This window comes from Alternaria ethzedia (assembly GCF_023757985.1).
Source record: "Alternaria ethzedia strain BMP 0044 chromosome Unknown scaffold_33, whole genome shotgun sequence".
Lineage (NCBI taxonomy): Eukaryota > Fungi > Ascomycota > Dothideomycetes > Pleosporales > Pleosporaceae > Alternaria > Alternaria ethzedia.
In genome coordinates this window covers 277,514-304,981 of record NW_026056226.1, presented here as the reverse complement: position 1 = coordinate 304,981, position 27,468 = coordinate 277,514, and the positions used below count along the sequence as shown (strand labels likewise).

The 27,468-nt window shown below is 53.9% G+C and overlaps 8 protein-coding genes and 1 non-coding gene across 9 annotated transcripts; 4 read left to right on the top strand and 5 right to left on the bottom strand.

Annotated features, from left to right (window-relative positions):
* Positions 1-297: 297 nt before the first annotated feature.
* Positions 298-2,387, bottom strand: J4E87_009291 (uncharacterized protein; the record flags this gene model as incomplete). Its single annotated transcript, XM_049380868.1, has 2 exons — positions 298-1,630; positions 1,678-2,387. The coding sequence occupies 2 exons, from the start codon at positions 2,385-2,387 to the stop codon at positions 298-300; spliced, it is 2,043 nt and encodes a 680-aa protein (XP_049229499.1).
* Positions 2,388-2,636: 249 nt separating this feature from the next.
* Positions 2,637-5,085, top strand: J4E87_009290 (uncharacterized protein; the record flags this gene model as incomplete). The annotated part of the gene is made up of 2 exons (XM_049380867.1): positions 2,637-3,361; positions 3,411-5,085. 2 exons carry the CDS (start codon positions 2,637-2,639, stop codon positions 5,083-5,085), a joined length of 2,400 nt encoding a protein of 799 aa, XP_049229498.1.
* Positions 5,086-5,720: 635 nt separating this feature from the next.
* On the top strand, positions 5,721-5,951 carry J4E87_009289 (uncharacterized protein; the record flags this gene model as incomplete). The annotated part of the gene is made up of 1 exon (XM_049380866.1): positions 5,721-5,951. The coding sequence occupies one exon, from the start codon at positions 5,721-5,723 to the stop codon at positions 5,949-5,951; it is 231 nt and encodes a 76-aa protein (XP_049229497.1).
* An 873-nt stretch (positions 5,952-6,824) lies between these two features.
* On the bottom strand, positions 6,825-7,787 carry J4E87_009288 (uncharacterized protein; the record flags this gene model as incomplete). Its single annotated transcript, XM_049380865.1, has 1 exon — positions 6,825-7,787. One exon carries the CDS (start codon positions 7,785-7,787, stop codon positions 6,825-6,827), a length of 963 nt encoding a protein of 320 aa, XP_049229496.1.
* Positions 7,788-7,971: 184 nt separating this feature from the next.
* Positions 7,972-8,057, bottom strand: J4E87_009287. Its single transcript has one exon. It is a non-coding gene; the product is annotated as a tRNA-Tyr (tRNA).
* Positions 8,058-11,621: 3,564 nt separating this feature from the next.
* Positions 11,622-14,378, bottom strand: J4E87_009286 (uncharacterized protein; the record flags this gene model as incomplete). The annotated part of the gene is made up of 1 exon (XM_049380864.1): positions 11,622-14,378. The coding sequence occupies one exon, from the start codon at positions 14,376-14,378 to the stop codon at positions 11,622-11,624; it is 2,757 nt and encodes a 918-aa protein (XP_049229495.1).
* Positions 14,379-15,951: 1,573 nt separating this feature from the next.
* On the top strand, positions 15,952-17,068 carry J4E87_009285 (uncharacterized protein; the record flags this gene model as incomplete). Its single annotated transcript, XM_049380863.1, has 3 exons — positions 15,952-16,335; positions 16,429-16,873; positions 16,929-17,068. The coding sequence occupies 3 exons, from the start codon at positions 15,952-15,954 to the stop codon at positions 17,066-17,068; spliced, it is 969 nt and encodes a 322-aa protein (XP_049229494.1).
* A 1,171-nt stretch (positions 17,069-18,239) lies between these two features.
* J4E87_009284 (uncharacterized protein) lies at positions 18,240-19,540 on the bottom strand (the record flags this gene model as incomplete). The annotated part of the gene is made up of 3 exons (XM_049380862.1): positions 18,240-18,500; positions 18,549-19,105; positions 19,156-19,540. 3 exons carry the CDS (start codon positions 19,538-19,540, stop codon positions 18,240-18,242), a joined length of 1,203 nt encoding a protein of 400 aa, XP_049229493.1.
* Positions 19,541-21,866: 2,326 nt separating this feature from the next.
* Positions 21,867-26,912, top strand: J4E87_009283 (uncharacterized protein; the record flags this gene model as incomplete). Its single annotated transcript, XM_049380861.1, has 3 exons — positions 21,867-23,548; positions 23,595-26,211; positions 26,268-26,912. 3 exons carry the CDS (start codon positions 21,867-21,869, stop codon positions 26,910-26,912), a joined length of 4,944 nt encoding a protein of 1,647 aa, XP_049229492.1.
* Positions 26,913-27,468: the final 556 nt, after the last annotated feature.

Below are 27,468 nucleotides of genomic sequence, written 5' to 3'. Positions count from 1 at the left end.
GTGCTGTCTGAGAAGAAGATTTAAAAACTAATAAATCTTCTTCTCAGACAGCACACTCCAACCATGACCCCAAGTCGTAAAACGAGCAGGAAACCACGTGTCGGAGATACCATGAATGGTCTGGTAGGTCTTCGTGCTCGAACTTGTATTTCTCCGCGGCTGCGCACTTGCCGAGGCTAGCGACTCAGCGTAGTGCGAGGTTATCGCTAGGAGCTGCAAGCCAACATTATTTCCGCGACACTAGATCGTGTCTGCGAAGACATTCTCATGCGAGATATATGCAAAGATCGCGATGCCTTACTCAAGCAGCTTCTCTTTGAGTGTTGAGCCTTGCTCCAAAGGCCCGACTCGTACTTGTCCTTGGAGTCGTTGCTCTATGGTTTCCGCACGAGCTTTCTTGCGCTGTTCAGTCCTTTCTTTGACGCCCGCTTTGTCATATCGACTTTTCATTCCATGTTTGAGGCGAGTAATCATGTCACCCGCCTTGCCCTTGCTCACATCTTCCGGCTTTAAGGCATCTTCTTTGGGACGGAATTTGTTCAAAAAGTCGACCTGAGCTTGCGACGCACGACCCTTACGCCATGCTTGATGCTTTGAGATGTAGAAGTGTTGGAAAGCATCCATCGCATATGTGTCTGCCGCGTGAACAACATGGTCGAATGAGTCACCTTCGGCGATGACACGCGCTCTACCCCAGGGGCTGTTGACGATTTTATCAGCCGGCAACTTCCAGTGGTACTTGGCGATAAAACGACCTTCGACATCTCCGGATGGTTCAATTACTAAGTAGTTGCCAGTATTGCCACTGAGAACGTATTTTCCGTCGCCAACGGCAACCCAAACGTTCTGGCTAATATTGCGTATGTATTGATCGGCGGAAGTATCGGCTATCAGATCATGCACAGAGTCGTATTCAGTGAATGAGACGGTTCCGGGTAACTTTTTAGCGACAGTTTTCTTCCTAAGCTCGGAAGCTTCCTCTTCGCGTTGCTTGTCAGAAAGCTTCTTTTCTTTAAGCTTCGTCAAGCTTTTAGTGTCTGCTTGGTCGACGATCTCGCCCGGGTCGAGGCCGAACAACGTAGGCGTTGACACTACTCCGGTGCTAAGTGCCGAAACCATGTCGATGATGTGACAATTCTGCTTGTCCTTATGTAACCGCATGCCACGTCCGATCATCTGAACGAGGAGATTACGAGACTTGGTGGGGCGAGCTAGCAGCACGCAGTCGATATTTGGAATATCTGTCCCCTCAGTGAAGACACCGCAGTTCAGCAGCACCGGAAAATCGCCATTCCTAAAAGCGTCTATACGCGCGCTGCGGATCTTTGGAGGTGTGTCACCGGTGACATATTGGGCATCGATGCCGGACGTCCGGAACCTAGCGGTCAAGTCGGTAACATGGCTGAGGTCGACGCAGAATATGAGGGTGGAGTGTCGGTCCCTTGCCTTTGCTAGCCAAGTCTTGACGACGAGCTCGTTCGTCTCAGCAGTGTTGATGACTGTAGAGAGGGCGCCGGTTTGGAAGTCGCCACCAGCGCCAGTGCCCACTTTGGTCAAATCGGCCTTGATCTCGACTGTTGTAAAGATGACATCGGAAAGCCAGTTCTCATCGATCATATCGACATAGTCACTAGACGTGTCAGTTTGGGTCTATGCTCGAGAAAGCTCGTGTCATACCGATGATAGACGATGTGGTCAATGACAGCTCCCAGCTTCCTTCCGTCGAAGCGCGAAAAGGTGGCCGACACGCCGACGAGGGCAGGAGCGTTTGACTTGGTCCAGTCAGTCGCATGTCTCAGACCGAAATGCTCCAAGACGTCCAGGTATGTCTGGCTGACAATGTGATGTGCCTCGTCCACCAGTACGAGCTTATACCGCGAAGGGTCAAACTTTTCCAATCGTCCACCCGATGTGATGCTCTGTATGGAGGCGACGGTTATGTCGGCAGCACCAGAGGCCTGGTTGTTGCCCATCTCGATGTCTACATGTTTATCGGGGTATGCGAGGCTGCAGTGGCGTGCAGCTTGTTCAACGAGTTCGCGGCGGTGGGCGAGGATGAGCGTCTGGGAAGCGTCGCCAGTGGCGGCTATGCGGTCGATGAGGTGGGTGAAAATGACGGTCTTGCCGGAACCCGTCGCCAGAGAGACGCCGAGGCGTTTGTGGCCAGCATCGAGGTAGGACAGCACAGCTTGTATGCAGTCTTCCTGGTACTCGCGCAGCTGGATCTTCAGCGGCGGTGGAGGCGGAGGCGGAGGAGCTGGGGGCGGACTGGGGACCACGGCCTGGGGGCTCTTGGCCCTTCTTGAAGCATATCTCGTGGTTGCGCAAACAGGCTGGTAGCCCATTCGCGTGCAGTTCCTCAACGCATGCTGGGCGAAGCGGAACATCAAGACGCGTGCCAGGACAAAGTGGGAGCGAAGATGTTGCCAAGTCACGATGCATGACGCAGGTCCATGGTACAAGACGCGGTACGCCGAGGCCTGGCCCCACCAAAATGTTTCCGCGCTCTTCACCAACCTTGGGACACTGCGACCATCACCGCCCACCATGGCCGCTATACGCGCACAACCACATGACGTGACTCAGCATATCTTCCACGGCGATACTGAGGTCGCGCCTGCCCTCTCGCATCCGCCATGAGTTCCGCATCCGACTACAAGCATTCCGAACCGTCAGAAGATTCCAGCGATGAAAGTTCGCGACCGCCTACACGACCAACATCGCGCCGCCAGTCGTCTACGTCGCACACGCCACGCAAACGCCGTCGTCTAGAGTCGATCGATCCTGCCCGCGTGCGCAAATACTACCTCGAGGGAAAGTACAACGACGCCTACCGCGTGCTCTTCAACGAGGACGTGACTCGGGCTGCTGCGCGCTTCGAGACGGATGCCGAGAGCTTCCAGTACTACAACAGACAAATCGGCGCTTCACATTGGTCAGCACAGGAACAGGCTGTCTTCTTCGCGGCGCTTGAGCGATTGGGAAGGGACGACATCCCCGGCATAGCAAGAGCGATCGGCACCAAGAGCATACCAGAGACGCAGGAGCTGCTATTGTTGCTTCAAGATGCTGCTACCAGGCAGGGCGATGCTAAGGTGACACTCCGCGACGTCCCTGCTGCCATCGACGTGGGCGACGAGTGCAACGAGCAGCTGGATCTTGCGGGTGAAGCCCTGGCGTGGATGCAGGACGTCTTTGAGGCTAGCCAGGAGCGAGAGAGATTCGGCGACTACTGGCTGATCACGCCTGCTGTAGCTGACAAGATTGAGAGCGCACACGACACTGGTCGTGACCGAGCGACCACATCACCGCCTGCCAGCGAGCCAGAACCGTCACGGAGAGGCGGAAGAGTCGTCGTAGGGTATGCAAGGCCTACCAACACCAGGCAACAGCATGCTGACATATCACAGAGCATGTATCTCATGCAAAAAGTTCAAGCAAAAGTGCGATCGAGCAACACCATGCGCCAACTGCGTACGACGGAATACGGGCGAATGCACATATCCCGAACAATCTCTCAAATCAGAGGCAGGCGACCAACCTGACAAGAAAGCGCCCAAGAGAAAGCACGGCATCCTCGAAGATATTCCAGAAGCCACTCTATTACACCCACAGGTCATGCTCACTCTCTCCAAGACCGTCTTCATGAACCGCTCGCCTACGATACCATCCCCTTGGCCACATTGGTCCGAATACACCTCGGAGCTGGCTCGAGAACCAAGCATCTACCGGACCGCCTTCAACGACTTCCACACACTTGTTCTCTCCGTCACCAAGCGACTCGTCCAGACGGCTCTCATACAGGCTACTTCACGTCTTCGATCACAAAGGCACCGTGTGAAAGGCGGTATTCCTCTAGTAAAGAAAAGGGATGTTCTGACCGCCATCGATATTGTGGGGATGCAGCAGAACGGTCAAGAGAGATGGAAGGGGGTAGCCCGACGATGTGCGCTGAGAGTATACGAAGGCAAATGGTCCCGTTACCGACGTAACAATACCAAACGAGAGGTGCCCTGGGATGAGGTCGAGCAAATTATGACCCCAGCGGAGCCATCGATAGAGCCTCAAACGACAGACGCTGAAACATCTGGCAACGAGACTCCCGATTTCAGTGCAAGAGCCAAACGGAGCGGGACGCCACTTCCCTTTGATCAACTCGCTCTGTCAGATTCAGATGAAGAATCACTTGTAGGAGAAAGCGAACCCGCTTCGCGAAGTGCGTCTCAGTCGAGGGATATTGCGGATCAGCCCACAAATCCACCTGCTGACATCGTACCTGAGAAGCCTGGACCCCGCAAGTTAACCCTGGGTGAGTTCGATCGAGAGATCAGTCGAAGGGAGGAGCACGCCCTTTGGGATATGCTGGATCTTGAGCCAACCGTCAAACTTGAAGAAGCCAATATCGGCGAAGAGAGCGACGAGGATGATCCAGAAGAAGGCGAAAAGATTATAACACTCCCCGATGGTTGGCGCTCCTGGACACCCTGGCGTACCGAATGGGAGGAGCTCGACACTCCACCGCCTGAGACTGCCTTTCTTGCAAACCAGAAGCCTCTTGATGTGCCACCCATCCTTCAAGGGCACAGCTCAGACACTGCCGAGTCTAGCTCCGACGGTGATACCGACGCACCAACGCAAAAGCCGGGGCATCGGAGCAAGCCGTCCATTCAGCAAACGGTTGAGCTACAGACCCGCGGTACACACGCTTATGCTGCACTACAAGGTCAAAGCTCAAAGCCCGTTGGGTCTCCAAGCGAAGCTAGCTCCCAAGACGATGACACGAGTGATGACAATGCACAAGACCATGGTCTACCTCAACCCCCCATCGACGATACTAGGGTGGAAGTTCCTACCTCAGAATCAAGCGATGGTTCGAGTGATAGCAGTGATTCGGAGTCGCAATGGCCGACGCAGTCTATCGAGGACAACAAGAAACCGACTCCTAGCGTAGGATCGAGCGAAGTAAGCACCGACATAGAAATGGATCAGCCTGTGCGGTCCGTTGAGCCTCGCAGCACTCGGGTTCCTGCAGTGGATTCAGACGACGAGCCGAAAGAGATGGATTGGGAGAGCTTTATCCATTAGTGGTATATCACATGCGTTTTGTTTGTCGCATTCGACGTAAGCAATAGCCACAGCAGTCATCATCAGAGCTTTCGGTCTCTCACTGTCGAGTCTATCAACGTGTTGGGCTACGTACTCACAGCAAACGCTCACCTCAATCAGCCTGTCGAAGCGCCCGACCCCCATACTCGTCATGCCTTCTCACCCACTCGAACGAAAGCACGCCATACGCCTCTTTGCATTTCACTGCGATGTCAGCGAGTTATAGTGGGCTATGAGACCCAGTCAAAAGGACCTGAGCAAGTTATGCGTCACGGCACGTCACGTTTAGGACTTCATGGGTCAAATGCTTCCATTTTGCCACGCAGCGAACCTCCACCGCAGCTGTGACTGCCTGTAACTTCGAATAGATGGGGTGCTGTACGCATCACAGGTTACAACTCACTCAGTGACGCAACTTCATCCGCTTGCCCCCCGTCACAGACTCGTGATATATATGTATGAGATCTCCCCTGACTTCCCCATTCTCATCACACTACACCTGCAGAACAGTCTCAACATATCCAACCCCCTTTAAGCAACTCCATCTGACCAACCGTTCCCACCATCAACCCACAGCCACTACCTCGAACCTCACATCCCCACGAAACAAAACAATGCACATCGCTACCACCTTCCTCATCACCCTAGGCGCCCTCGCCTCCCTCACCTTGGCCGGAGAAGGCGGTGCGCCGGACCCTAACTGTGGCGCTCCATTCTGTAAGCGCGCACAGGCTATGGAGAATATCAGGGCGTCGTTGCTGGCCAAGGCTAGCGCTACTGCTACTGTTGTTCCTACTATTCCTGCGGCTAGTGCTGGCGCGGATGCGCATGCTGAGGCGAAGTAGGATGGGCGGATTGGTATGTGTTTGGTCTTGGGATGCGGTGCGAGTGTTTGCTGACGGATTATAGGTCGTAGCGAGTCTCCGAGGTGACGGCTGTGTAAAGGCGGTGCCCTTGAGCGGTGGACGTTTGAAGTGTGTGGCGATCTTGTGTTTTTGGGATTATGAGATACTGGGCGCAGACGAGGAACGGCAAGGCGCCATGGCTGGCGTTTGTCGATTTCAATGTGTTGTGGAGAGCTCATGTTACAGTGATCGTAGACCACGAACAAGCTTGCCTGTCAAAAAATTGCTCGTGTGATTATCAAAGGAACCTTCTTTAGATGATTTGCTAACAATACTAAGCCTATAACCTCTTTCAACCTCAAAGCAAATCATCTAGATAACCTTTTTCGACACTTCTAAAGCTTATATCCAAAGGTTTACAAAGGCTACTGTGGGTGGAAACACGTATGTGTACGGGTCTCTAGGTGCGGCTCTCTAGTAGCTGTGTGAACAGTCGGCGGACTTGCCATTCACATCGGGCGTAGAGAAGTCTTTAGTCGCGAAGACACTGTGCCAACGTAGTATTGCATCTTTGTCGAGTATACCATGCCGATGCATGCGTGAACTTGTAGATATCCGCAGGATGTCCGGGGTGTTGTGACATTACGGACGCGATAGTTCTCAATGAAAGTATCGTGGATTTGACCAAATTCATTGAGAACTATAGCGTCAGTCATGTCACAACATCCCGGACATCCTACGGACTCGCAAGTGCCTCAATCGTATCGTAACAGTGACGCCTGTTTCGGCTGCCCCAGATGACGGTGTTCGAGCTGTTGCTCGTTCCAACCCGATATACCGATGCTCCTCACAAGGAGACTGTATAGCCGTCCCTCATGTTCCATTCCGGATATGTTCGACCTTGGTATCAATCCGATGCATGCAACTCCACTCATCGAGATAGAGTTCCTGCACCAGATTCACACTACCAAACCATTTCTCACCCAGCCCAGCACCTGGAAGATCGGGGTTAAGCTTAAGCGCCTTCGCACTCCCAGCCGCCGCCCCGTATTGTTCAAAATGCTTCAACGAGTCGATCGCCCACACCATCTGCTCGTCGTCGCGATAATGCTCCTTTAACCTTGCTCGCCTAATATCCTTTCTTATCTCAGCTTCGGCGGTCGACCACGGCGGCGGGTAATCCGAGGGCATGAGCTTCTCGCCCTTTTTGAGGCGTGCGTTGTTGGCTTGGATCTTCTTGGCGGTCTTGATGTGCCATTCGTCTTTGAGGATGCGGAGGCGTTCTTGTTCGCGGAAGAAGAGTTGGAGCATGTTCTTCCAGTTGAAGTTGATTTCGCGCGCTGCGACGTCGATGGTGAGGTCGGGGAGCTCGGTGTCGTTTACTAGGTCTCCGATGCTGATTGTGTAGTTGGGCATTTCGGCCTTCCAGTTCTTGACGTTTTCTTCCCAGCGGCGCGTTACTTTGTGGTAATGCTCGCGTTCCTTCTTCCCCGATGCTTTGTCTGAGCCGGGATCTGGTCGCTCATCTTTGAACCAGGCTGTGAGCTTATCTTTGCCTTTGCCGCGTCGCGCGAGCCGCGTGGACACCTCTGGTCTCTTGCTCTTCCCGCCCAGGTTGTACTTCTCGAGCTGGAAGTCTATGTGTATGTCTTTGAGGAAGTGCTCGCCGAAAGCATGCTCGACGCATGCGCGGAGGGTGGGAGAGACGCGTCGCACGACATTCCAGAGGTGCGCGAGGTCGGTGTGATAGCGAAAGACGTTAATCCACACCTCAGCTGGCAGGGAGGGACAAAAAAGTTCGCGAGTGGTAGTTCGGCGTGGGGCTTTCGAAGCCATTTCGAATGCATGGCCCAGGGCATTTGGGCCACATGATGCTTCACGTTCTGGCAATCTGAGGTGTGCCGTATTGAAGCCCAGGTTTGCGAGTCAAGCTAGTGACGTAAGCAGGGCCGTCATGACACTAGGTGGCAGAACTCGCAACGCGAAGATGCCCACAAAGGAGCAAAAAAAAGATGTCTGATCTCCCCACCATGAGTCGAACAAGGGACCTTCTGATAACAGCAGATATTACAGTCAGACGCTCTAAACCAACTGAGCTACGGGGAGAATACTTCAGATCGAAATCGTGCTTGGTTATGCGAAAGTGGGAAAGATAAACATATATATTGTCATTCAATGATGATAGGGTGAAGTAGCTCACATCATTCGACTCGTAAGAGAACGTATCTGTGCGGGCGGCAAGCGAAATAGAGCCTGTCATGCTCTCATGATAGCGCGGGGTCTAGGTACCCCACCTGGGCAGAAATCGGATCGAGGATGAGCGACATCTGGAGCAACCTCAAAGTTATCGCAACCGCACTGTATACTACCTAGGTAAAGTACAGCTTAACACTCAGCCCGAGACAAGACCGGGCCCCAGTTTGAGTCGAAGGCGCGCTTTAGGCTTCGCAGGAGGGGTACATACCTACCTAGGTAGGCATGGGCTCACTCTAGAAGGCTGCATCTTCACCGTTCGAATCATTACTTAGATCATCAAGCAGCCACGCATTCGAGGAGCACAATCTCGGATGTTTCTTGACTGTAATTGGCTTCGTGGGAGTATGTCTGAGCCAATGGTTGCGTTTCTCACCGCATATGGGCCAGAGTATCAAAAGATGGCGTTCGCTCAGCCTTGTATCTTGCAGTTCAGCTGGAAGGCCGCAGCATGGTGATAAGCGCACTCTCCCCGTTCTTTCGTCTCTGCCTGCTTCTCCGTTTTCCCCCAAAAATTACCACTCTTACCAAGGTTAACGCATTTCATGTTCCGAAGGTCCCACTCCACCTCCTCGAACGTGTCTATCACAGCTTCGAGATGAAGACTGCACTTTCTTCAGCCTTGCGCGTCATTTGCGCACTCTGCTTCCTGCTCAGCCTGGTCGAAGGTTCGAATAATACTACAATCTCAGAAGACGGGACCACGAGATATACAGGATGGCACAAAGGTCCAGCCGAGCGCGGCACGATGACGATCCTTTGGAGTTGCTTGACCACCGTTTTCGCTTGTACTTGGACCATCCTTCACCTAAACGTTCCTTACTTCGAGGACGGTAAATGGACGAAGATCTTGCGGAAGATCAAATGGATGGCAATCACCATCATCTTCCCCGAGTTCATATTCGCGAAAGCAGTTTGTGAGCTACAAATGGCCATCGAGGACCTACGTGAACTCAAGAACCACGAAGGGCTTCTAGGATGGGAGGTGGAATACGGTCGCGGTTGCCGGATACTCTACTGGCTATTTCATCCCCACAGAACATCATCGTCGAGACCACCACCTGCCGTTACCGCTCCAGGATCGATAAAATCCAGAAAAAGGTGGACTCTAACACATTGCTATTTCGCCAACATGGGCGGTATGGTTTTTAAAGCGTCCTCTGATTACTCCTCTGATTACGATCAGTACTTGCCAGTCACGGCGCATGCCTTGGCAATGTTCTGTGTTCCAAACACACAAAACCTTCTCGATGAAAACCTTCTTGACGAAACCTGTCCCACTCAAGAAGAAATTCTGGACAAGTCCAAGGCAGATAATCTTTTGAAGGCGGTCGCAGCGCTTCAGATCTTGTGGCTGATCTTATCCGTCATAACACGAAAGATCTATGGCCTACCAATCAGCCTCTTGGAAGTCTGCACTGTAGCATTCGCTGCCCTTTCTGTAGCTACTTACGTAGCGAATCTCGAGAAACCGAAAGATGTTGACGTCCCCGCCCTCTTAAACGGAAACTATGAGCATATCGGCAACAAGCATTTACTCGACCTGTGCGGCGAGTCCTTTTTCGCACGAACAGTCGTACCGACCGGTCAGCATGGCCCCAAACTTGGAATGGCGCGCATAAAAAACGACATGCTGAGACTCCAGGCTCACGGAACGCAACATCTTACATTGACGTATGCACTGGCAGTCTCTACAATATGTTTTGGTGCCATTCACTGCGCTGCCTGGCAAAACTACTTCCCAAGTCAGGTCGAAAGGAGACTTTGGCAAGTTTCAAGTGTGCTGTCGTCTACATTACCTCTGACTAATTTGCTTGCCTTGTTTGCGTCCAACGTCATAATGGGGAGGAAAGCTCACAAAGTCATGACCTCCATAGGGTTTCTCATGGGAACTGCTAGCGGACCAACTTCCGAGTCTGATCGGCGCACAAACCTGACACGTGTGAAATTCTGGTGGAAAGATGGCGAACTTTTTCTCCATGGACTTGATTCTAAAGGACAGGTATCAGTTCAGGTATTTCAACTCCGAATTTAGTGTTGATTGCGAAGCATGACTAACGCTCTTTCAGGATATTCATGACCTCGAACTGGCCATACTAGGTCTCCTTGAAGTGGAAAAGGAAGTAGGAAAGGGCGAAGCGTCCCGGTCTTGGTGCACAGAGTATCTACGCCGCTTGAGTAAGTTAGACAGACGCAATTTCGACATCGCGTACGAACTTGAGAACACCCCGGAGGATAATCTTCGTGCTGGATCAATCAAAACATCGATCCCGGGGTCGTCAGCCTTTTCCGTAAATGAGATGCTGCCAATACTCAAAGTCATCAACCATCCGCAGGGAATATCTGCAAAGCTTTCTAAAGAATGGGATTCCTTGGTTAAGTGGGTTGACATCACATCCATTGGACTCACAATTCTCTCGGGGTTGCTTTACGCTACAGCACGTCTTATGTTACTCGCTTTAGCTTTTGCGGCTTTCCGGAAGCAAGATGAAAGATTGTACGTAGACACATGGGCACGATTTCTTCCTAGCATCGGGTAGATTGCTCTCAGACATATATAGCACAACAAAAAGCGTGTCTGACCACGACATGATGTACCACAAATCCAAACTTTACATACTTTCGGTGACTTCTCACTACGCCCGTCTTCAAGGCGCTATTACATCGCCCGGGTAGTCTTCCAGGCTCCGCGACGGACCATTTCAATGTTCACCCAACACTTTTGTTGACTGCATAGTCGAGCACGACACAATAATGCTTCACACGGTTTTCATCGCTACACGTATTTGTATCAAACTGAACACACTTCGAACCATTTCAACGTAGTCAGATCACATGCAAAAGGAACGATAGTAGTATGTAGAATATATCATTCTGTCTTAACCATACTATGTAACCACACCAACGCTTTTCCCCATCCAAGAAAAAAAAAGCGCCGATGAACGAACTTCCAGTCTGTGTTCGTGTCCCTTATATCCCAAATCCTTCCAATCCAAAGATGGTATAGAAAACCAAAAAGAGAGCAGCCACCCAAGCCCTAATTCATTACCACGAAAAGAAAAAAAGCGGCCCAAAGCACTAAAATCGGGCACAGCCCACCCTTCCCGAAGGAAAACGAATCGAAGAAGATGGAAGGAGTGGTGTAAAAGACTAAATACATGAAGCGTAAGATTTTGAAGATACACAACGAAGCGAAGCAGGTGACAAGCATAAGGAAAATGATGGCAGTAGTAGCGAGGACGACGGTAAATAAGCAGACTGGTATCGCGCGACAAGCAAAAACAAGATTTTGTATCGGTCGGCATAACAGGGACGTAAGAAAAGACATGACGACGTAACGACCGCATCCTGGTCGCTTGGGATTCAAACGCCAGCGGGTATAGACAATATCAATATCGAGGTTGTAACAGATTTGTTTTAGACTGCCGAAGCACGTAGCGCGGCCTCGGGTGGTGTAGGAGGCAGTGGCATGGTGGGTGGTGGAGCTGGGAGACCCATGCTCGATGGTGGTGGTGGAGGGAGCGGCATGTTGGGTGGTGGTGTGGGTGAAGTTAGGTTGCGCGGTGGGGTCGGTAGTGTCGGTAGTGGCATGGTTGGTGGTGGGGCGGGTGGTGGTAGGCCCATGGACGCAAGGCTTCGTCGGGGTGTAATTGTCTTTTGCTGCGCGAAAGCTTGCTGTCGGAGTGCTTCGACACTAGGTGTTGGCTTGTGAGATCTGGTGTCTGATGATGGAGCAAGTGCGTTGGACATTCTTCGGCCGGGAACAAAGGACGGTGTGGATGCGATGGCGCGGATTGGGCGGTTTGACAGGAAAGGCGCGTGGTCGGCTGAGCGTACTTGTACTGAAGCAGGACGGCGCAGTTGTTGCGATGCCTGCGCGGAATGCAGACTGTGTGGGTTGGTGGTGGGCGTCATGTTCGAAGCTGCCGACGGCGGCCTTACAGGGGCAGTCACCGATCGGTTCATGACCATACCAGATGGCAGTGGCGAAGGTGTTGGCGAAGGCGTGAGAGAAGACTGCCGCCTTGGCAGGATCGTGGACGAGTCGCCATGCTGTGCTTGAGGACGAACTGGAAATGGCCGTAAGAAGGGCTTTGGCGAGATCCTGCGACGAGTCTTGCCATCACCAGCACTGGCAGTAGAAGCATACATTGGTGCCGGGCCCATCATTGACTGACGCTGGGCGGGTGGCGGGGGTACAGGAGCAGGTTCTTTGGGAGGAGGTGAAATGGTATCCCGTCGAGGTGTAGCGCTGTAGATGTGCGCGTTGAACCGTACTGGGCTATCCTCACGAGTGGGTACAACGTCATCGCTAGCGGCCTGAACGGAAGTATCGATCTTCGGCTGAGAGGGAGACGAGCGGGCTGGCGCGTTGTCGACCGTGCTTTGAGCTGCCTCCTCCTTCACTGGTACGACCGGGCCCGCGACGAACGGCTTCCCTAGTTCTGGCACTGTCGGAGAGACCGGGCTGTACAAGGAGTGTCGCTTGATTGTAGAGGGCACAGTCGTGGTCTGGATCAAGTGCTCATTAGTGATTGGCAAGGGCTGCATTGACCTGCGGCGAGACGACATGGAGTTACTGGGGTTCATGTGGAATGACCGCAGCGACATGGCACTTCGCATGGGCTCACTCTCTCCAGTGGTGAACTCATCTTTGAGAGGGGAGTGTGGTGCTGGAGACGACTCCCGCGATGTGTTGCGGGTGCCTGCGCCTGAAGCTGACGTCGCTGTCGACATGAACGAGTATCGTGACCGTCCGCGAAGCTGGTCAAGCTGTACTTGATGCTGAGAGACAGGCGTCGAAGCAACCGATGACATTTCGATTGAGATGCGGCTGTTATTGTTATTGTTGTACCGAGCCGACTGTCCACTAGAAGAGTCGATGCTGATCTTGGTCTGGTCCTTTTCACTGGCGTCCCATTCAGAGGCCACGATTTTCGGCGACGTTGAAAGCTGCGGCTCCGTGGACACGATCCTGCTGACAGCATTTGGGTCGCGGTTGACCCTGTACCGGTGACTAGTTGTTTCTGAGGAGTTCTTGCCAGCGGAGTCATCTGTAGAAGAGGACGCTCGCGCGTAGTCATCCTTTGCCTTCATGCCGCCGAGGCTGTCGATCTCCTTACGCACACTGGTCATCCACTCGTCCATCTCTTCCGCACTCTCAAGAACGAGGAGAAAGCTTGTGGCTGTCTTGCGCATGGTGGCATTTTGTGTTCGCAACCGAGCAAGAAGAGAGTTCTTTGGTCCTGATTCAAATGTTCCGTCGTCGCTTGCGTGGCTGGATATCTGTAGCACCCAGTGCTTGCCAGGTATGAGATCGCACGCAAATGCCGCTGATTCCTTGCCGAGTTTGAGCACCTTTTCAGGCAAGCGATCGAACGCGCCATCACCGGCATACTGTAGCACAAAGCCGGCCGTGACCAGAATGTATATCTTGTTGACAAGCTCCGGAGGTTGTGGGTTCAGCACCGAGTTGGACATGAGGCGCTTGTGGTTCTTTTCTAGTTTCTTAGTCTCTGCGCCGTTCTCTGCGATGGTAGACAAGTCGCGCTGGATGTCTAACTTCTCGCGCAGCGATTCAGCCTGTTGTCTCTGACTTTGTGTCCTCATCAGGATCTCCGGGGCGAACACACATGCCTGTACGGTAGCGTGCTTCAAAGACTGCGGGAAAGCCTGGAACAGCGGAGGTGGATCCCAGTTTCCGAACTCGTGGTGTAATGCAGCTGGTCGCATCGAAACGGGTCGGAAGATCTGGCTTGAGCGTGCGCGAATCGTCTGCTGGGCGGGCGGAGAAGGATTCTGTCGGAGAGAAGACTTGGGTATGGAGATCGGTGGGCTGGGTTTAGGTGGCGTCTGCGGTCGCATTGGTACGGCAAGGCCAACCTCGGTGTGCCCGCGAGCTTTCTCTACTTTGGGTTTACTGAAGAGGCTGAACAACGACATCTTGGAGGCTACGCGTTCCACTTTCTTAGGAGGTGCTGGCAACGGGGCCTGTTTCTTCGCTATCGACGGTGTTTGTGATGCGACGGATGGTGACCGTTCCGGTTCCTGCAGAGTCGCGGTGGATCGATTGAAGCGCCATCGAGACGACATCGATGAGCTGTGAGTCTTGTTCCGCATGTTGCCGACAGGATTGGACGAAGCAGCAAAGATTTGGCCAGACAGGGCGGACATGGTGGGCGACCTTGGCTTATGAAGCCGGCGAAGTACGGTCGATACCAGAGCAACGTTGGCTCAAACGGTAGATGTGGGCGGGCAATCCAGGTCGTGCAAATTGGTTGCACGGGCAATCCAAGCGTTCCTCAAGACCCTGACAGGGTAGGCTTGCATTCAGCGTAAGCAAACCGTCGGACCGAGTCAAAGTATGGAGTCAGTAGAAAGTAGTTTGTCGTGGGAGTAATAGTGCAGTGCTGCAGTATGGCGAGATCAGTGCGCCGGTAGAGAGTGTGGAGATTGCCAGGTTGGGGGTAGAAGGAGCGTGGTATAGGTGGCAGGAGTATAATACTAGGAGAGGGAGAGATCAAACGAGAGGACAGGACATGAGCCCCTAGAGAAGCAGAACGAGCTGCAGATATGACGGAAGCAGAGGAAAGCAGACGGGACTGAAACGACTTGTCAACGTTGAGTTGAGTCGTGGAGAGGAAAAGTGGCAAGCGTTAGTTGCCGCAGATGAATGCTCCCTAATCATGGTAGCGTACAGGGGGAGCTGTTCCCAGGTTCCGTCGTGTGTGATGCGAGGACGCAGGGGCTGCACGAAGGCCCCTTTACGGTCATATTCAGAAGAAAGTTGGGAGGGATGCGATGGCGCCGCACGCTAGCGCTCGCCTGGCCAAAATTGGCGTGTTTGACCTGGCTAGCCGGTGAAGTGTCGGCACAACGTCTTTTGACAGTGCTCGCAAGCTACATAATAGACTCGACGCCAGACGGCGAAGGTGTGTTGCCCGGACGCAGCGGGATCTCATCAGGCGCCGACGACGATGAAGATTGTCGACGTGCAGCCACGATGTTTCAGCGGCAGCCTCGGGCCACTGTGCCCAAGGCCGTCGCTGAAGCTTGCTGGCGTGCTGGCCCAACGTGGAGATTTGATTGCACGGCGTCGTGACTGGAGTCGAGGCCTGCACGATCTACGACACGTCGGCATGAATGATCGCCGACAGTCAATACTCGGAGATATTGGATGGGGTTCGCAAGCTCGATATTCCTTATTGCGGAACCCATGGCCCCTTCCCGCCAAACACGAATTGAATCTGAGAACATGTGGTGAGGGCGCGAAAAAGCAGCGCGGGCACTGCGGCAGAAGTACCCGGGGGTGCTCTATGTAGAGCGACACAACTCTGGGCGTTTTGCATAGTGGTGAGGTCGTCTCAGGTGTGACGCAGACGGCGAGGTGCATGCACGTATCGATTATCGAGCTGCGATGCCCGCCGCTGCACAAGGGTGGCATGCACAGTGGGAATAGTGCGAATCTTATTGCGGCGCGAGATTTCGCAGGGCTGGAGCGAGGAAACAGACAGCAAAAGGAAATGAGGCTGACCTGGGGAGGATGCGGCGTGGGCGCAGGTGTACCTTGCAGTAGCGCTGGCCGTGCTCAGGGCCGCCCAGGTGTCACGCTTAGCCCCGCTCACCCCACCAACCTCATCGAACGGGAGCTCAGCACGAGGTCACGCGTCGCTGGTGACTTCATCCTATGCCCGCGCCTCATTCTTAGGACGGCACATCACACCACCACCTGAGAGTCCTAAGTACTATGGCGCCCGATCTGAACACCCTGCCCGCGTCTCCCCATGCATCTCCCTCTCCCCGCAACCAGTCACCCACAAACTCACGCACCATGGCTACTTCACCGCACTCACTCGCTGCCACTGCCGCTATGAATGCAGGTATTCACAACGAAGAGACGCGTCGACCTTCTTCGGGTAGTATGCGCAGGGATGTCGAGCGTGCGCGTCGCCGGTCCAGCATTCGCATGAACCTCAACTTGAACGACCCAGCTATCCCGGCACCTGGAGAAATGCAGCAGAGCCCATCCTCCCGTAGCAGGGGTCCATGGCCGCATAGCCCGCACCATGAGCGTGCGCCTAGTTTGGGCGAGCTGCATCAAGAGCTGGAGTATGAGCAGGAAGGACAGGTGGTGAGTTTTCGACATGATGGCAGAGAGTGTAGAGCAGACTACCGCTTTTTGTGCTGTTCTGTCTAGCATGTATCTTTATACTGACGTCTGTAGAACCGTCTACTCAACATGATCCGTTCCCAACAAGCTCAGATCAACACCCTCCAAGCAAACCAGCAGCAGCCCTCTGCTTCCGCCGTCGACGATAGCACTCCAACCTCGGAGCGCTCCATGTCTATACCTCCCTCGCTCACACAGTCCACACACATCTCACCACCTATCGTCTCACCCTTACCATCCGCTACCCATCCTCGATCGCGCTCTCCATTCGGTTTCGGTACCATCAGTCGTCAGTCATCCTTCGCTGATCGTTCACGACACAGCAGCCATGCCGGATCTCCAGCTCTGCGTCCCATATCAGGCCAAGCAGGACCCTACGACCCCCACGATATGCTTCCCAGCCCCGCGACTTCAAGAGACGAGAGTGCCTTCTACCAGGCCGAAACCCAGAACCTGACCCGCGAGAACCAGATGCTGAAGCTAAGGATAAGAGAACTTGGTATGCCATTTCCCAGCCACCACATTGAAGCGCGGTGCTAACATTTCGAACCCAGAGCGCCAACTAGCAGACCAAAACCCCACCAGCCAAGTCACCCACTCCCCCACCGTCCACTCCGGCCTCGCTCCTGCCTCGACTCATGAAAACACAGACCAAAGCATCGAGGGCGGCCAGCCGCCTGCATCGGCGGAGTAGGAATTCTCGCTAGACTGTGTTTCAAGGGCGTTTGGTTCTGGCGCCTCATCATACGACATTGACGAAGCGTGCTGGCGCAGGAAAAAATGATTATACTGCATGGTTGAATGGCGTTTAGGATAATCCTCCAGTACGAGAAGGACAAGTTTCCCTCCAGCACGTTCGCTGGATGTAGTCAAGATACCTGTTATCCCGACTCGTTTCTTCATTTGCACGCATGAAACCGCAATTCTCCACTTCCTTCTCAGCTTAGTCTCCAGATCTACCCTCAATCTTCTCTCACAATTTGAGTGCACGAAACCCACCATGCCAACATGATTATTTCCATACCATCCCAGTGTTCTCACCAACAAACCCTCGTACGAACCCCCCTCCACCCAACTTTACCACACCCATCCCAGCACCAAGGTCAACCCAGCACCCAACCCCCGAACCGAATGCAACAACCGTTCATCCCGTCCCTTCCCCACCTCGGCGTAAGCGAACATACCGTAATCACCCACGTGTAGAGTTTTCCGTTTTTCGCGGGACATGAATCGACCTTGTTTGATGTACATTAAGCGTTTACCTTTACGCCCGCGCATAATTTATCGATAGCGAGGAAAAGATAGAAAACTTGATGGATGTGACAAGGGACCCCACTTCGGATTGATTGGATGCGTACCCCGCGTTGTGTACGTGGCTTATTGATGAAAGTCTTGGTTGGTGACAGTGCTTGGGTAGAGTTTTCTGGTTCGTTGGTAGAAAGTTGTCACAAAGTTGTCAGGGCAATAAAGTGTAACAGGTTGAAAAGGTGGCGGAGTAGGTGGTTAGCATGGTGTTACCCAGTATACGTCCCGTGGGTATCAGGTATACAAGTTGAAAATATGTCGAGTGATCGAATTGGAATATGTAGCAAGAAAAGAGTCGCTACACTAAACATGTACAGGAACAAACACCCTGGTATCCGCTAGACACCCCATGCCCTATAATCCGTCTCCAAATCTCTGCTGCGTGCATAGATGTGGGTGGATGTGAACCGTTCTCATAAACGCCTGTTGCTCCGTCCAGCTAATCCATGCAAAGTATCAAACCGCTGTCAGTCCGATGAGTACGCGTCCTCTACCTCTTCTTCAGAGCACGTGTAATCCTCTTCATCAGAGTACGTGCAATCCTCTTCTAAGAAGGATTTCTACTCCTCCTCTACCTCCTCCACCGTTGCGCGCGGCGCCCGTTGTGTGACGGCACCCTCTGGAGCGGCTTCTGAACCGGTAGGCTGTGGTGCGGAGTTGACAGGCTCAGATGCAGGGGCAGCAGCGGGCGCTGGTGCAGCCTGAGCGGGGGCAGCATCGATGGCGCCCTTCTTGGGCTTCCCGCCGGCGGCCTTTGCGGCGAGTTTGGCCGCCTTCTTCTCCTTCTTTGCAGCCTTCTTCGCCTTGATGTCTTCGGGGGTCTGAGAATATTAGCTTTGAATCTACAAGCTTCAGCAAAGGAAACATACCTCTTGCCATGCGTAGACAGGCCGGAACGAGTCGAAGAAACCAACATCCTCAAACAGATTAGGGTAGAGCCAGAAGCCAGGTGGTATCGTGAAGACGGTAATGATGAAGATGATGAGCCGAACAATCGCCATGGCGAAGAACAATCCGATAAGACCAAGCATGCCCATACTCAAGTACCACACGCCCTGTCGCAAGAAAAGCGGCCATAGAGGGAAAAGCACTATCGTAATGACGAGAAGCAGTGCGCCAACAGCGTACAGCTTCTGCTTCCATTGCGACCCCTCGTACAGCCAGATGTAGTAGTTGTCGTCGTTCGCGTCTTGGTGCTGCTCGATCTTGACTGTCCACAAACCCTTGACGCGCTTGGGCTTGGCGTGGTTGTGGCCGTCGTGCGCGTGGTCGTCGACCTTTGTGACTCGCAGCGCGAGGAGAGAGAGGGGTAGAAGCTTGAAGCAGTTCTCGGCGGAGGCACGGTCGATGACTTCGGGGAGGAGAGGGTTCTTTGCTCGGGCTTTCTGATATGCGGGGGACTGCAGGGCACGGATTGCTCGCTTGACTGTTGGGTGTGAGTATGACGTGTATAACTTGGGTGTATGCGATGCCTACCTTTGAACATGTCCTTCCTTTTCTCGTCATGTACGACTGTCCTAGGCTTCAAGTCCTGCGACTTCAGCCAGTTGGCGACAGCAATGGCTTCTGGCTTGGGGGGACCGGGCTGGATGGGCTGCTGTTGCTGCTGCTGAGCACGCTGTTGCGCCTGCATTTGCGCCTGTTGCTGGGCCATGGCTTGCTGGCGCAATCTTCCGACGTATTCTTGAACCGTGATACCGTGTTTCGCTGCCTCGGCCTCTAGTTGCATTTTGATCTGTTGTATTTGCTCTGGCGTAGGCTTTTCGCCATTGGGTCCGAGGGGAATGGGAATAGAAAATGAGCCTGGTGGTGGCCCGCCTTGAGGGGGACCCTGCTGCGGTGGGGGACCTTGCTCTTCCATGGTGAAAGGGAGACTCGTGACGTTCGGTGAGGTGAGTGCAGCGGTGCCTGTGCGGGAATCCTTTGGTGTGGAGGGCGTCCGGGGGAATGAGGGCTCAGTGTCTGACCACCGTGGAACATTCGTAATGATGCCACATTGCGAATGGTAGGGCCGAGCGCGGCATGACTAAGCCACCTCCGATAGAATAAAATCTCTGCGGGCTGCAACTCTGCTTTACAACACCGCAAACACCACTTTCTACCACACATCTTTCTCGTCGCGTTCACGACTGCACGCACTGGTCTACACTCTACTGTCTGTTACTCTCAGCCATTATCGCTATTGCATCCGCATGCAAACCTGCCAATGCGCAGTGGCTGGGCGCACAGTATACAGTCAGGGACCCATCGAACTACATTTCATACTAACCACCGCTCTTTCCTGAGTACCTGCATCTACTCTACGCCTTTGGCGATGAGGCGCACGTCTGGCCATTGCGGCAAGGCGTTGGTACTCGCCTGGAACAGCGCCGCTTCGTGTCGCCTGGGCGCATGCGGTGCTTCCGCGTACAGTCCCGACAAGCAAACTTGGATATCAGAATCAAGCCAGCTCACTACGTCGCTGCCTGGACATGCTCCGAACCATGCATGCTGGCATGGTTCTGGCGGCGACACTATGCTCGTGATGTTCACTTCACCAACACTCTGGCCCTTACTTCCCTTACTGTATAGGCCTATTTTGGTGTGAAGAAGAGGAAAATGACCCATTACTCACCGCGTTGTCTTGCCTTTTGGTTTGGCTCCAGTGGTCCTTTTTCGAGGTCAACATACATGCACATTGAGTTTCTGCTCATGGTCATGTGCTGTAGAATACACAGCTTCCGCTCCGTCCGGTGCCGCATTCTTGGTACGCTATGCGGATCGACATGCACCTGGCACATGAAACATGGCATCAGTGATGAGTTACTATAACCGTGGTTCGACATGTGAAGACAGATATGCAGCCGTCTCAGTCAGACAAGCAGCTGCAGCCGTATATGCGGCGGTAGTCTCGCCTAAATACAAAGGGCGTTTCGGGCGCCCCAGGCTACATCATCAGAGCGCGAGCAAAAGGGCCGGCCTGACTAGGTGACAAAGAACGGACACGGCGGGCTGTTGGACGCTGGATGCATGGTGGTGGCCCAGTGGATATTGCGGCACCTGCATTGATGGACGCGCTGGTGGATTAGAAGGCTGATTGGCGCTGGAGATCGCCGTGAACGTTGGATGGGACTAGGGCCCTGGTAAGCCGCCAGAGACGGCGGCTTGATGGCTCTGCAGCCCGCCCAGGTGGAGTTGGCGACCCGCGATGCGGAGAGCATCAGGACCGACTTTTCTTTTCATCGAGTCGGTGTAGCAGCGAGCGGCAGTCAGTCTTTCGGTCTTCACGTGTATTGACATCCAGCGCCTGACACGTCTTGCGTAGAGCGCGATCATCGATCATCGATCATCACCGGAAACCCCCAGACGGCCTGTCGTGTTGCAGCAGGGATCGCTCCAAGCCACCACTCGAACGACTGAGTGCATACGGAAGTGGATAGGCCTGCCGCTGCTTGGTCTCCGCCGCACCACACCTCGTCATCTCTCGCGCCCGCCTATCCGCCGACAGCGAGAAAAAGCAGGCATCGCCGCACTGCTGAGCGCTGACATTCTCGCCCTCCGACTCGGGCGCTGGACAGCTGCAGACACGCAGCCAGGCAGAGACGACGTGACGGACCGCTGCTGCGCCCCAGGTCGCCGCCCGTACCACGCTTATCCTGTGCCCCAACCCGCTGCTGTGCGCCCTCCGCGCAGACGACTCCCGTTCCGCGACACGACGCCCGACCGCGTCCCACGAACGCGCAAACTATCCGCCTGCGAGTGCGCAGCCAGACCGGCGGCTCTGGTGCATGCGAGTGGGTACATTCCAGACAGACACGTCTAGGGACCCGCCCTTACATACCTACACCACCGGCCACCGCTCCTCGCCGCATATCCTCATCCATCGCGCGCTGACGCCTGGGGCCACCGCCACACTCCGCTCCCATCCAACCCCGCGACACACCCGTCATTACCGGCGCCGTAAATAGACGCCTACCTGCTGCCGACAGCATCTGCGACCACCTGTTCTCCCGCTACTGCCGGGGTCTCTGCTGGTGACGTGCCAGTACGGGGACGCCCGGTGCTGAGGAATCCGAGCCACGCCCCAAAAGACATGTCAGTCGTAGCAGACAGGCGACGATTTCGCGAAGGCATCGGCACCAGTCGCTCCTGGTGAGGCTGTGTCGACCCTCTGAACACCACTCCCACGACTTGTCTGATATCTCACCATGACTATGGTTCGGCAGTACCCCCCGCAGCCGCCGTCGCAGCTTCCCTCCTCCGTGGCCTACAACAACATCGCTCCTGCCCCCGCCCACGCCCCGTTCCTCCGCAATGCCGCCAACCTCGAGGGACACAGTCTCGCCCAGCAAGCGCGGCCGCAGCAGTACGCCCACCCGCTCTCCAGACACAACTCGTACGGCTCCCAGCCCTCCGAGTCTGGCCGGACACCCAAACCCGCAGAACACATGCTTCGCCGCAAGACGCCCAACGGAATTCTGGCAGCTGCGTATGACGGCACATCCGTCGAGAAGAACGGGGAGCCGCATGCAACCAAACACATCCTCCTTCCCGTGACAGCTGAATCAAAACCACCTTACGGTGTCAAGCAGGATCTGCCTCTTCGCTCGCCCGGTGTCAATAGCGGCTTCGGACACGGTCAACAGAATACGCCAGAATGGAGTCCCAGTCGCTACTTCGAGACCGGGTCGGGTCTTACAGGCCAGCACCTGCCCCAGATTGATTCTATGCTGAATCAAATACCCACATTACAACCTCTTCTTCCATATCAGATGTATGGCCATCCCTTCTGCGGGCCTATGGGCCCGCCCTTCCAGGCGCCTTTGAATCCGACTGTTTCCAACGACCAAGGACCATTCGGACCCTACTGGCACGACGGCACTTACATCCCATATCGGCCTGCTGCTATGCGGGATCCTCGTTTCTTACACCATCCGAGTCACAATTGGAGTCACCCGCATAGTAACGCCTTTATCAGTCACCCTTACAATGTCGTGCCCAACTATGCTCATTATCCGCAAAATCCTGTCCACCTGGATTATACCCAAGGCGCCTACAATCACCCAGCGAGGCTGTCAATAGACTTATCCCCCTATGCACATCCTCAAAACCATGTCGCGTTAGACTATCAGAATCAATCGCTGCCTCCACCTCTCACACAGCGTCCTCAAGAGTACCTGCACTCTGGTCAGACGACGCCAGTCGCGGAGTATACCCCCACCATGCCGACCGACGACTATGGGCCAGAGTCACCCAACGGGCAAAGTCGGGAAAAAGTGTTTGCTTGGGCTCACGCAGTATATGTGGACCTACTCAAGTACCTTCAATCAACACGTAAAGCTAATTCGCAAAACGCTCATGGACGTACACACCATAGACCGCACATCTATCCTAAGCCGCCACGGCAGCCTGGACTCAGTCTGTCGAGTTCCTCCACCAACAGCGTTCCATCTCTGGAGCGACGTGTCTCATATCCTATTCCTACTCAGTATGCCTCTCACTCGAGGGCAGATTTCGGATCTAGGAGACCCGCAATGCCACACTCGCGCTCCCTGTCCGCGTGGTCCGTAGGCAGCTCGGATGCAAATGGCCAATCATGGCAAGGGGTACCACCGCAACACTCTATGCTGCCCCCAATGCCAGGCATGGATCCACCACGTACCTTGCGGCGGACCTCTGGCTCAGTCGCAAGCGCCCATCAGAATCTCCGCCAGGGCCTGCCTCCGAGTATGACCGCTGCCTCAGCGCTCGAAGCGATCACGAAGCATTGTGAAGAGAGTAAATGGAGCTGGATAGATGGCATACTTTTAGGGGGTTGTCTCGCGTATGCACTAGGTGACTATCAAAAGGCTCAGGACTGGTACAAACACATCCTTACCTTGGACAAAGAGTGAGCACCCCACTTTCTATCCCCGATTCATACTAACGCACACCAGTCATGTTGAAGCTATCTCGAACCTTGCAGCTACAATGCTTGCTCTTCAGCAGAAGCGTGAAGCCGAAAACTATTGGAGACGCGCAGTGAAACTTCGACCCAGTTACTTCGAAGCTGTCGAGCACCTGATTGGCCTACTCTGCAGTGACCACAAAGGTCGTGAAGCTGTTCAGGTCATCGAAGAAGTTGAACGCCATTTGAGATTTGCCAAGAGGGCCGACGCTCTTCGGAGCCTCGAAGTTGAAAGCGAACGTTCTGCCTCTGAAATAAGCGAGTCAAGTCTATCAGAAGCATCCGATCGGCCCGTGTTTGAGTTCGAGGGGGAGGACGAAGCCGTCTTCAAGGATCTAGACGAGCTCCCTGGCTCGGACCAGCCAGGCTTTGGTTCAAGCGGCTATGCCATTGCTGGTTGCGACAACGGTCGCGTTCTAGCTCTGGTGCATGCCAAGGGTAACATGTTGTACGCACTCGGCGACAATGCCGGTGCCGCCAGGGCTTTCGAGAACGCGGTCCTCATCGCATCTGGACCTCATCCCAATGGCATCGATGGCCTTATCAGGCGCATTCTTGGCGTCGTTGGATACAATGTAGCGGAACGCTCTCCAGGAGGTCGACGTATGCCCCCATCATCTGATCCTATACTGCTACCGCCGGACGCAGCGACCAGAACGGCTTTGCTCTGCTTCGCGCCGCACGGCCAACTTCCGGGCCTGAAATACGTCCCTAGCGAAGGTCTCTCTAGGAAGGCGGCTATCTCGACTACAAGCAACTCTCTGCTTTCGTTAGCAAAGATTTTCCAGGACGGCATGGCAACCAACTCACCCAAGAATACCGTTTACCAAAGTAACTATGGTGTACGAGAGATTTTGGCTCTATACTACCTGTCGCTTTCCCTGCAGCCTAGCCCATCGACTGCAAACAACGTGGGCATTCTTCTCGCTAGCGTACAGCAATCTGCCCCTTCGAAAGCCAATCCAATGTCGCATGCTTTTGCCGGACCCCACATCCCTGGGCTGATGCCCGGTAGTGGAGTAGCTCTTGCGCTTGCGTACTACCACTACGGACTCCAGCTCGATTCATCCCATGCGCATCTCTACACAAACCTTGGAAGCCTCTTGAAAGATATCGGCCAACTAGATTCTGCTATAAACATGTATACACAGGCAGTCAAGTGTGATCCGAACTTCGACATTGCTCTCGCCAACCTCGCCAACGCCGTCAAAGACAAAGGCCGGATAGCCGATGCCATTTACTACTACAGAAAAGCAGTAAAGTCCAGTCCAGAATTTGCCGAAGCTGTCTGCGGGCTTGCTAATGCCCTTAACTCTGTTTGCAACTGGGCTGGCAGAGGTGGTATTGCCGAACACGGCGGATCAAGAGACCGCTGGCATGTCAACGACAGTGGCATGCTTCTAGACGCCAAGATACCCGGTGCGTCGAGCTCAGGTTGGATCCACAAAGTCGTGAAATTGGTCGAGAAACAGCTTGCCGATGGTGAGGACTGGGGTCGAGGCATGATGAATGAACAGTTCATACAAGATGTCATCCGTCCTCTGGCTCTCACGGGAAGCACGCAAAATGTGAAAGAGAAAGAAAATAGCATGGTGTCAGTGTTGCAGCAATGGAAGGGTCAAAAGTGGGAGGGTGCTCGCATCGTACGACTCGTTGAGCGTGCTATACGATGGATGACTTGGCAATGGTACCAGGATCGCTACGTCACTGGAACACAGCGACCACCGGCCTCCTACAAGAGACCTCAATTGCCAGCAGCTTTGACGGTACCTGCGGCGCCCACTGTCCTACCGTTCCACACATTCACCTGCCCCATGTCGGCTAAACAGATACGTCTTATCTCGCAACGTAATGGCCTCCGCATTTCGACCTCGACGTTGAGAGTCCCTTGGTTACCTGCGACCGTCTACCAGCCTCCTGCGCCACCGAAACCATACTTGAGGGTCGGCTACGTATCATCGGATTTCAATAACCACCCGTTGGCCCACTTGATGCAGTCGGTATTCGGTTTCCACAATCCAGGTAGAGTGAAGGCATACTGTTATGCCACCACAGCGAGTGATGGATCAGAGCATCGCAAGCAGATTGAGAGGGAATCGCCTGTCTTCTACGATGCCAGCAGCTGGTCAGCGGAACGACTTGTTCACCAGATAACTCAAGATGGCATCCATGTTCTTGTCAACTTGAACGGCTACACAAGAGGTGCGCGGAATGAAGTCTTCGCTGCCCGTCCCGCCCCTATCCAGATGGCGTTCATGGGTTTCGCGGGTACTCTCGGCGCCGAGTGGTGCGACTATCTTCTTGCCGATGATACCGCTGTTCCTCCAGATACACTCCGACAATGGCGCCGTAACACTGACCTGGAAGACGCTCTTGTAGACGACAACAGCGGTGGTTCAGACGAAGAATGGATCTACGGAGAGAACATTGTCTTCTGCCGGGACACTTTCTTCTGCTGTGACCACCGACAAAGTGCTCCAGATTCGCAAGGACGACAACCCAATTGGGAAGAAGAGCAACAGCGGAGGTGGGCCATGCGTAAAGAAATCTTTCCAAATCTCTCGGATAATGCGATTATCCTTGCAAACTTCAACCAGCTGTACAAAGTAAGTTCAATTGCGCCTCTTCTATGTTTTTGATCGCATACTAACGCTGTCTTTAGATCGAGCCCACGACATTTCGTACCTGGTTACGCATTCTTGAAAAGGTTCCCAATGCCGTTCTCTGGCTCTTGCGTTTCCCCGATCTTGGCGAGACCAACCTCAAGCAGACGGCTCTTGCCTGGGCAGGTGCAGATGTGGCAAGCCGCATCATGTTCACCGATGTTGCACAGAAGCATCAGCACATTTCTAGGGCTCGTGTCTGCGATCTGTTCCTTGATACACCGGAGTGCAATGCACACACAACCGCCGCCGACGTCCTCTGGTCTGGAACACCACTACTGACTTTACCTCGCTACAAGTACAAGATGTGCTCTCGCATGGCAGCATCAATTCTCAAGGGCGCGTTACCCAAGACACCAGCAGGTGCTCAAGCTGCGAAAGAGCTCATTGCGAGCAACGACGACGACTACGAAGCCATGGCCGTACGTCTCGCACGCAACTGCACGTATAACGGCTACCGAGCGCAAGGCCGTTTAAGTGAGCTTCGCCGCATGCTTTACGAATCACGATGGTCAAGCCCGCTTTTCGACACCAGACGCTGGGTCAGAGACTTGGAAGATGCTTATGAGATAGCATGGAAGAAATGGGAGAAGGGAGAAGGTGGCGACATTTGGTTGCAACATGAACCATCTCCGCGCGCTTAGCGATCGACTTTTATCATTCATTTAGACCGCCGGCATAGCTGTTTTTGTTTGCGGCGAGCATCACACATATCTGGGTTAGACTCTGTCGGCATACGCCAAGGGACCCTTGGATTTAGCGAGCACTTACTTTCGTTGTTGTTGTTCTTCTTCTTTGTTCCTATACCCCATATTGATTTGGATTGGATATTTACGGATGTTTAACTAGCTTATGTGGCAACCTTCATCATATGCGCGCGAAGTAGATAGCTTCTGTCGCTTTCTGGAACAGCATTTTCTTGGGCGTTGGATGACTTGCATGGCACCGTGACGGAGCTGAATACTATCCACCAGTTGTCTCCGTCTTCTTTATTCGCACTCGATCTGAACGTGTTCTGAACTTGGGTTTCATTAAGCAGCTCACGGATGTTTCTTTCGCCTGACAACAGAATCGGCACCATTAGAAGTATGATGCACTCCACTACGCACATGTACAAAGATGGTGCCATCTAATTATCTAAATTCCAAGCAAACGACTCCGAGTACTGGCTGAGAAGTCATGAATATGCGTCATGTTGCG